This window comes from Vanellus vanellus (assembly GCF_965231255.1).
Source record: "Vanellus vanellus genome assembly, chromosome: 2".
In the NCBI taxonomy this organism is placed as follows: domain Eukaryota; kingdom Metazoa; phylum Chordata; class Aves; order Charadriiformes; family Charadriidae; genus Vanellus; species Vanellus vanellus.
The window spans coordinates 116,404,545-116,414,160 of record NC_138906.1 but is presented as its reverse complement, the minus strand read 5'-3'; the positions used below and the strand labels follow the sequence as shown (position 1 = coordinate 116,414,160).

At 43.9% G+C, this 9,616-nt stretch overlaps 1 protein-coding gene across 1 annotated transcript in view; it reads right to left on the bottom strand.

Annotated features, from left to right (window-relative positions):
• Positions 1-475: 475 nt before the first annotated feature.
• DLGAP1 (DLG associated protein 1) overlaps positions 476-9,616 on the bottom strand; it is a gene marked incomplete at both ends in the record, with an annotated part of 147,214 nt that continues 138,073 nt past the window's right edge. Inside the window, 3 exon segments of the mRNA XM_082499339.1 lie at positions 476-685; positions 3,628-3,780; positions 6,204-6,295. Coding sequence (XP_082355465.1) covers positions 476-685; positions 3,628-3,780; positions 6,204-6,295 — 455 coding nt within the window.

Here is a 9,616-nt window from a genome sequence, read left to right as displayed (position 1 = left end):
GCTGTACACCGGGTAACAGACTAGCTTTAGGTCAACTAAAGATCATGAGTAAGTTAAATGGAGCATCTACTGTACAGGTGCGTGGGTGTGTGGAAGTCTGAGCGCCGCGTTTATTTGTTTCAAACAGAAAAGAAAAAAAAAAAGAAGGATCGTACTCGTTTACATGAGGCAAAGTGGCAGCATCAGTACATGTGACAAAGCATCATGATGACATGGGCGAACCTTCAGAAAGCAAGGGTGATTAGAGGACATCTCTCGGAGGACCGACAACTACGCCACGGCAGTGGAGTTCACTGGGAGCATCGGGGCGGCTGCGTACAGAGAGAGGGGAGGGGGAGAGGGGGGGAGAGAGAGCGAGAGAGAGAGGAGGAGGAGGAGGTACAAATACTTCGTGGTGACCTTGAGCAGGAGCCTAGAGGGGCAGATTATACATGAGGCTTGTCTTGCCAGAGAGAGTCCTCCCGGTTGGATCCCTTCATAGCCTGGTCTGGGCTTCGGGGATGTATATCTCAATGCTTTCGGCGCTCTCGGTAGCTGAGTTCTGGCGGACCGATGCAGCGCGCTTGGCAGCCATCAGCCGTTTCCGGGCCTCTTGACGCTGCGAGCTTTCCAGAGAGCGTTCTCGTATGAGTGGCACCTGACCTTTCGATGGCTTCTTTGGCACTGGAGGAGGGACCCTTCTCTCCTGATCAAAGCAGAAGGTTAATGGCATTATACAGCTTCTCAGGGAAAGGCGGGAAAAACTAGGATACGTCAGTAGTTAGAACACACATTTTACCTAAGGTTTGTTAGCTCTTATCTGCCTTTCTGTCTTCAGTGAACTGGCTTTTGTGCTCAAGGGTTCATAAACATAGGGCAAGGGCAAAAGGGAGGGGAGGGCCGGCCGCAGCGCTACTTCTCCTCGGGGATGGTGCGTGTGAAACGCCCTGCGCTGCCAGGGCCGAGACCCCCACCACTAACCGCTTAGTGCGGCTCCCCGGGGCGGGGGGATCCGGGCGTCTCCTCCCAGCGCCAGGGACTTGGAAAGGAGAGCATCTCAGATGCCGCTTCCCGCCACCAGCGCAGCCGCCTGCGTGTGGCTGGGGAGCGAACGCCGCTCTCGGCAGAGGAACCCCGGAGAGCCCCGACTTCTGGGCTACCCTCTTCTATACGTGCGTAACACCAGGCGCTCTTACAACACAGACGTAACCGGGGCTTTGGCGTTCCCAAATGCAGATGGGAACTAGCTGCCTGCAGCTGGTCATCAGAAAAGATATGCTTTTTTTAAAAAACACCATATATTTATGTATGTGTGTATTTTGCAGTGGCTTAATGACTGCTCAAAAATCCCACACATGTATGTATTTTGCAGTGGCTTAATGACTGCTCAGAAATCCCACTGTGCAAGCTCGTAAACTCTAGCCTCCTGCTAAATAGCCATGACATGCTACGATCAGCTAGAAATAGAAAAAAAAAAAACAACCTGGTAAGAAAAACTTAAAAACCATTGAGAAAACATGCATTAATCATCACAGTGGCAGCTAGCTCCAGATGTGCGATCACAAGGAGAACTTTTATGTATATCCTGGTGCATGTACACACACACATAAAAAGCAACAACAACAAAAAAACCCTCAGAGAGGGATCTCTCCTGAAAAAGAAGTGTATTCAGGTCTGAATTTCAGGCGGCCACAAAGACTTTGTCAAGTTAATTAGATTGTCTTTTAAGTTACGTCCCCTTCCAACTGTGAACATGGTCTCTGAGCGAAGGGATTTTATCACACTACAAAAGTCCCATTCTGCCCTTTCGGTTTCTCTCATGCTGCTCACAAGAGCTTCCATGGCTCAAAATATAAAGGTGCTTAGTTACACTTATTCATACTTTGCTTTTTCTCTCCGTTCAAGGATTAATCTATGCTGCTTAAAAAGGGCCCAGTGGCAAAGGCCAAAGGCAACTGCAAATATCAATTCCACAGAAAGCTTTTTCTTCCTTTTTTTTTTTTTTTATCCTTTTTAAGAAAGGAGATGATCTGGTTCATCGAAAATCATAGACAAATGCTGTTGAAACAGGAACACAGTCAGTGTAATTCTTTAAAATCTTTACCTTCCTAATGTGGGTCCCTTTCTTCAGCACTACATAACTTCCTTTAACCCGTTATAGTCTTCTTTTTTGTTGGAAACTCTTTGAAATGTTTTTCAGAAGCAAAGAAAAGGCACTTTTTTTTTTAAGGAAAGCTCTCGTTTCTTACTGCTGCAGTTGCAAACGCTCGGCCTACCCGCTTTACTGTAAAAGCTAATGAAAGACCATACACCAGCATTTCTGTGCATGCATGTTTGACGGTTTTAACTTCCTTTTCTGATAGATACTGAAAAAAAAAAAAAAAGATAAGAAAATGACTTGCCTTTAGTACCTTGGGCTAGGAAAACACATTCCCATTCATTCCCCTACAAAACACATTAGGTGTGCACAAATGGTGTGAACATGGCACTCCTAAGTCAGGAATGAGTATTTAGTCTTGATCAGAGGAGGAGGGAGAGTGCTACCAGCACTGCCTTTGCAAGCTTCCTGCTGCAAGATTAATGGGGTTTGATATTATTATGGTTATTTGCCCGAAAGAAAACACCGCTTTGGTCATCGGCAGCCAGCTGACCGTGAGTTGGGGCAGCCCAGACTCCTGTCTGAGCCACTGTACCTGTAAGTCACATTCCTCCTCCTGGTGACCCTACCTGTTGGCTTTATTCATTGCTATCAGACCAGCCACAGTGGAAATTCAGCCATCAAATTACATACCTATAGGAGCGCGACATTAGACCGTTGATTCCTCTAGGAATGGGTCTGTCTTTTAAGGATTTTCTGAAACATTTGTGTATTTTGGCTCACCCAAGTGCTGTTTTTCTCGATGCGGATAGTGAGGAGAAAAATAAGGCAATGGTGCCAAATGAGAATGGAAAGTGAAATGTGGCTCACACTTGGAGATGTGGCAGTTTTTCATGGTGACAGAAGAGGACTACATTTAAAGAAAAGACCAAAGCTCCAGGTGATTTTTATGCTACCTTGGGTAAACAACACTACCAGCAAAGTGAACCTGTTTATGAAATCACCCATTAAAAAAACCCAAAATAAACAAAACCCCAAACAAACGGACAAAAAAAAAAGAGATGTAGAAGTTCTTTCATGTAACATTTTGGAAGGCATATTTTTGATATCGCTCTGTTTGTAATCTGGTTACCAAAGTCAGCGATGGTTACAGTGCTTCCCTAGTTTTTTCAGTAACACAACCTAGAACTCTTGCTATATGCAATAATATGAACCGTAAATGTGATTTATTTAATTTTAAGAATCAATATATAAGGCAGTTCCTTCCAACGATTGATCGTCTAATATGATTAAATGTAAAGCTTAACAAAGTACCACATTCCCATTATCCGATTCACAAAGACAGATTTGGTTTAAAAATATGCCTGAAACATATTACAGATAATATCCCAGATTATTATTATGTAAACATTGTTATTACAATGAAATTAATTTGCTATGAGCTTCATTTCACATTTTTAACGTCAACGCTGTAACACAGAGGCCTATTTAATCTGTCCAGTATTTGTGCAGGGTTTTAAATGAAGCATACAAAATCTACAATGTTCTACCTTCTTGTCATGAGGATCCATCTGTTTCCAATTATTGGCCTTTAACTGATGAAGTTCATCAAATTTCATACTAATATTTTCTATGGACAACTGCAGCATATCCCAAAACCCTGCTAAATCCTGGGAGGTCGGCCGTGGATGTGCATTAGGATTCTGTGCAACAGAAGAAAAAAAACATGTTGGCTTTAGTACCTCTTAATGTAAAGCATTTGTGCAAATGGTTACGAATCTTGCTAGCAAAGCAGTTTCAGCAGACCCAAGCGATCGGTGCGACACACAGAGAGAAACAAAGCGGAGCGTTACTTACTGGCGGGGTTTTTTGCAAGCCGCTGTGCCTCCGCAAGCCCCCGCTCACCCAAGGAAGCAGCTATGCCCCGCGGACCACGGGGAAAGGGCAGGTGGCAGGTCCCCTGTGGCAGGATCTGCCCAGGGCTGTTCCTGGGCACAACCGGTGGTATCCTAACCGCACTGAAATTAACCGCCAGCCTCCTCTTCACTTTCATGAGGAAGGACTCCCTGCCACGTTCACACTTGTAAAAAAGACTCGTACCCGGGCAAATGTACGTTTGCTGCACGTGCAAATAGTGATATACCAATATGTGAACACTTTTTCCACACGCTGAGAACCTAAGTTCTACAAAAATACACCATTTCAACTAAAATTGCCTCTTATACTCCTCAGGCCAATTTCTTCATATTTTTTTGACAAGAATAACCTCTGGTCGGCCAAAAGCTCAGAAGAGAACAGGCAGAAGCACAGTAATCCCATTTTTACAGGCGAATTTTTGGGCAGAGTGAGGCTGGGACACAGGTGGGAAGTGTTGCTTTGCGTGGGCAGACTCAGTCTTGTTCATCAGCCTGAGAGATTTGCTCAGAAGAGCACACCTGGGCCATTAGCATCTCTAGCATGGCATGGGCCAGAAGCTGGTGACACGAAAGGTCCTGTTGTATCTTGTGCCCCTTCAGTGCAACTCAGCTCTGAACATTTGCTACATACAGTGGACACAGAGAAAACAGTGCCTGCTACGTCGGCAAAGTTCGTATGAGGGAAGGTTTTCTACGGGATGTATCTCTATAAGCTGGTTCCCAATTGAAACACTTCAAACAAAATGAGGTGTTCCATACGCTCACTTCAAGAATGTTTTTTCATAAATGCTAAGTGGTGCCTATGCCAATCTGAGTCAGCAAGCTTTCATGGATGCTGTGGCCCCATAAGATCACATTGATCTAGTGTTATTAATAAAGATAAATAAATTATTATAAATTAAATCAATTATTATTAGACCCCCGCTGGTTGTTGTACATGGCTCAAGTTTTACTCTGTGTTTAAGTCTTCTCCCTCACCAGAAGCAATAAACCCAAAAGAGTCAATCGCTTGCCTTAAGATATTTCTAAGTAATGGTGCTTTTCACAGCAACATTGGCACAGGATTTTGATAGGATGATTATACCACTAAAGGAGCAATTATTGAAAACAATAAACTATGTATTTTAGATTCATAAGGAGAACAGAGTTTATACCTGGATTCCTAGTTTTTCAGTGCTCAACACGAGCATGTTGCCCAGTTGTAGGCCTTTATTTACAAAGATTTGTAACCAGAATGCTTCTTCAATTTTTCTATTAAGAATTGGAAGGCTTAGGCAGAGCTGATTTCTGTTGCATTTATCCACTGAAACAGATTTTAGTTTGGGGCTTGATTCTCACAGGTGCATTAACTGAAGCTGAAGATGGTCACCCTGCTCTGGTGACTATCACAGGGTTTGCCTTCCCTTCCCTATTCTATACTGATAGAGCTCTATGCTTTTGGGGCTTCTAGGAATTTATGCCCAAATTGGAAATGAAATGTATTGTATCTGTATGGATTGTTAATTAAAAAGGCTGAAAATTTTTGTAAGTGCTGGCATTTTTGAGAATACTGCTTTAGATACATGGTGTGAAATGTACTTTTATTTATCAATTGGAATACTGTTCTGATTGTACTACTACTAACAGCATAAAAATAGCAAATAACAATAATAATAGTGGTAGCATATACCAATGACATACAGTAATTATAGTGATAACATGCTGCCTCTTTGCCTCTTTGCCCTTTTAGCACTCTGGAAAATGACTTTTGCTGTTGGGTTTGTGGAACTGTGAGGCCCCAACTTTCAGTGTCTGATTTCCTGGTAGGTCTGCCTTGCTGAATACAGGCGGCATTGGGATTACGTGGGAAAGCCCCACTCATAAGACTTCTGGTCCACCCTGAAAGACCCTGAGGAGGCAGCCACACGTCTCTGCCCACACAAACTGAACTCAGGGGCCAAGGGACAGATCCTTGCTCCTCTGAAGTCACTAGCAGAGTTTCAGTGATATTTCACCCGAAAATTTTTGCCTGTCTTTATTTTAAGGATCTCAAGCTATTGCAAAACTCATGCTGACTCCACCAAGTTTGACAGTTACTCCTGAATTCACATCTAGGCCTTTACTGGAAAAACTACTTGTTTTAGTCAGAAAATCTCTGTCTAGTTTAGGTATGATTATTCACAGGGTTAGTAAAAGGTACGCAACAGTGTCTAGCAGAAAAGTTTACATACCAGGTTTTCTTCACAAAGTTCTCTGAACTGGTAAAATTTCTGGGCCATGAGAAGCTGGGCACTGCCCACCGCAGTTCGAATTTTCCCTAGAACTGAGAGAAAGAGAAATATAAGTCATGATGCTTTCTTTGCTGCGGGCAACTAGAAGCCTATAAAAAGAGAGGAGAAAGCTGCACAGTGGTCAGCTCTGGCTTTCAAAAAGCATATTATCTCTCAGTCACGGATTAGAGAGAGGCTGATAAATCTGAGGCCAGATCCGCACGAGGCAAAGGCGTACCGCAAGGGCTCCCAGGGCAGCTTGCATTGGCAAAAACACTTATCTGTTGCTGCAGCGTACTCTCATTCCCCCAGTGAGACCAGTTGTAACCAGCAAAGAGCACTTCCATGGCAGTATAAATACGTCTTATCAAAAGCTTTTGCAACCTTTGCTCACCAGAAATTACACTTCCCGCCATCATCGTGACCCAGGCTCAGGCTTTGGACACAAACCCAGCTCCCTGTGCAAGGACATGCGGCTTTCAGAACCTGTGATGCCATCTACATTGTCCAGACAACACGGCGACTGCCCGCATTTCTGCCACCTCGCTTAGCAACCCGGTGCCTTGTTTTCAGGTTTAGCTGAGTGTTGCTCTATCAGAGCCCCAGGAAGGGATTGGTGATTTTAACGCACATTGATGAACCTCATTCAGACCCTCTGAGTATTTATCATGGGCACAATCTGAAGTGGCTTCTGCCTCTGAATCCAGGTACCCAGGCATATGTCAGGGAGCAAAACCACCCTGGGGTCTCCTCCTTGCTGGCAACCTGGAGGGAGGTGTCAAAGAGGCCCAGCTCCTGCGCTGTCTGGGGTCCCCTTTGTACAGACAGTTGGGTAGTTATGGTCCCTTTGGACTGAGTACTGTGAAGGACTGCAGTGAGCCAGAAGACAGCCCACAGTAAATAAAACAGGAGCTCAGAGTGTTTTGGTTGTGTTTAACCTCACTGGAATGGTGGGCTTTTTTTACTGCTGCAAAGGGTAGTTGAGAATATGCTACCCAAAACCGCTGAGTTCTGGTCAAGGTGGAGAGTCTGTGTGTGCATGTGCATGTGCATGTAAAAAGAAGCAAGCATGCAGAAACAGAGCAGAAAGATAGACATGGCCTCAACTGGCAGTAGAACAGTGAATCCAGAAAAGAGTGTGATTTGGGGGGGTTGCTGATCGAAAGAAAAATGATGCTGTGAGCAAGAAAGCAGCTACCGGTTTGTTTGAGACTTTCGGTGCTCAGGAAAAAAACCCAGCAACTATGCTTTATGCACTGTCTTTAAATAAACAGGCTGGCATCACAGATGTATCTGGCTCCATCATTAATTTCCCCTCTCAGCTGAAGCAACTTATTCTCTCCCAATTCTTCAGTTAAATGTTTATTGTAAAATTAATTTCATTTAATAAAAAAAAAAAATTTACCGCTTCATTAATGAAAAACATGAATAGCAGCCACTGTGTCACAATTTTCACTATCATTTCTACTTATAGATACTTGGATTGTCCCAGCCCTTATATAAACACAGCAACTTCTCCATGACAAATTTAGTCTGGATACATGAGGCAGGTGAGGGAGGAATAGGAAAAACAAAGAGATGAAGTGGTCTGCAGAGCCTAGAAGAGATACTAGTCCTTAGCTCCCATCCTCTGTACCATCCTTTGGGCACGGTCATTTTTTTGTATAAAACCTAATGCAACATCAGCAGAGCTCCACTGGGAAAATACTGGTAAGTGTTTTGACTTACCACAATGAAAAATAAATAAATAAATAGTCAAATAAAACTTTGCTCTAACCCCTTCTGGCAACATTTTTAGGGTCTCATGGTCCTGTGACCAGCCGCGGTGCACGTCGGCAGCTTGTGAGCAGAACGCCACCATGCAGTGTTTGGTAAGAGAAAGGCCTCTCCATGGGATACACTTGCGTAGCCACACACTAAGAAAACTGGCACAAACACTCATGACGAACCGAAACCAATCACACAGTAGTACGAAATCTGTGTTCTGCTCCTTCAAGGCAAATGGCTTTTCCTTCAGCAGCCTTCAAGTTTGCTCCTTAGGGCTGCTAAAGGAAAAGTGGGATGCGAAGTTCATTTATACTTCAGACATACAAAGGAAAGGAAAAAAAAAAAAAAAAAGGAGGGTGAAGAGAGAGTCTTTTCACATTTTTTTCCGAAACTATAGGAGAGAGCTCTGTGAACACACACAGAGCCCAGACTTTCATTTTGTTCCCAGAACTCAGCTCAGCACTGCCAGGAAATAGCCGTGAGCTGGAAGATTCACTAAGCAGAATATTTTCAGCATATTGCGCAGGGAGTTTTGCACACAACTCTCATTATTGTTAGCAAGGCTTGCGTGTCTAATTCTATGCGCACAGTGCTGAAAATGGACCCCTTGGTGTGTCTAGTCATTTATGCAACCCAATATGCAAACCACTCAACTGAAAGGACTTTTCAATAGTAGGAGGAGCTACTCCGGGAGCTTTCATGTGGTTCCCATTGTTATGAAAACTCTTCCCACTGAGTATATTTGGGAACAGCTGCCTCATCTGGAGCTCGGCCACTCTGACGCTTCCCAAGACTTGAGGAGGGAGGGGAGAAAAAACGGTCTCTCCACTTCTCGGGACACAAAAAGACGAGGCAGGTTCTTCCTGGAAACCTGCACCACCCGAGTTGGAAATCATGTCCCAGGCACGAAGAAATGTAAATACACCTTGTTGGTGATGGATGGGAAAGTGCCCCTTTCTTTGAGGGAAGAAGAGCTTAATATTCAGTGATCTCAGCAGAGGGAAAAGGAAGTCCTTGTCCTTGGCTGCCTAGCGACTGGCTATTTGCCTAAAAACCATCATCCCAGCTGACTGTGGGATGCATGTTGATGCTGTTCTCTATTGTTGCCACTTCTGCTGTAGCCGCGGCTGTATCTAGTCAAGTGTCACTGATTCCTCGCCCCTCAAAAGCAAGCGGTCTGTTAATGTGCAACCAGTCAACAACCAACTCCGTCAGGGAAGTTGGGGGGTGGGGGGGAAAGGACAAAGCATTGGAAAGACTGAAAGGAATCTCTCCAGAAGGCACAAATTCTTATCAATAGCCTAAGTTTTGTTTCCAAAGGCATGTTGCTTTTAGTGTTTGAAGTGCTCGTTTTGCTTACTCAGTCAAAACCTCCAGTGCCAAAGAGAAAAGCCAAGGTGTAGTAAAAAAACCCAAAAAGTAAAAATAGACTGATACTTTTTTAGGAGAAAAGCCTGTGAGGTTTGAAGCCAAATACCAAGAAAATAAATGGAATTGCAAAGATAATACTCAAAATACATCAGAGAAGAATCAGAGAAATCTGTAACAGCAAGGGAGATGGGGTACAGGAGGAAAACATATAAAAGTTCAAACTAATAGGATACAAA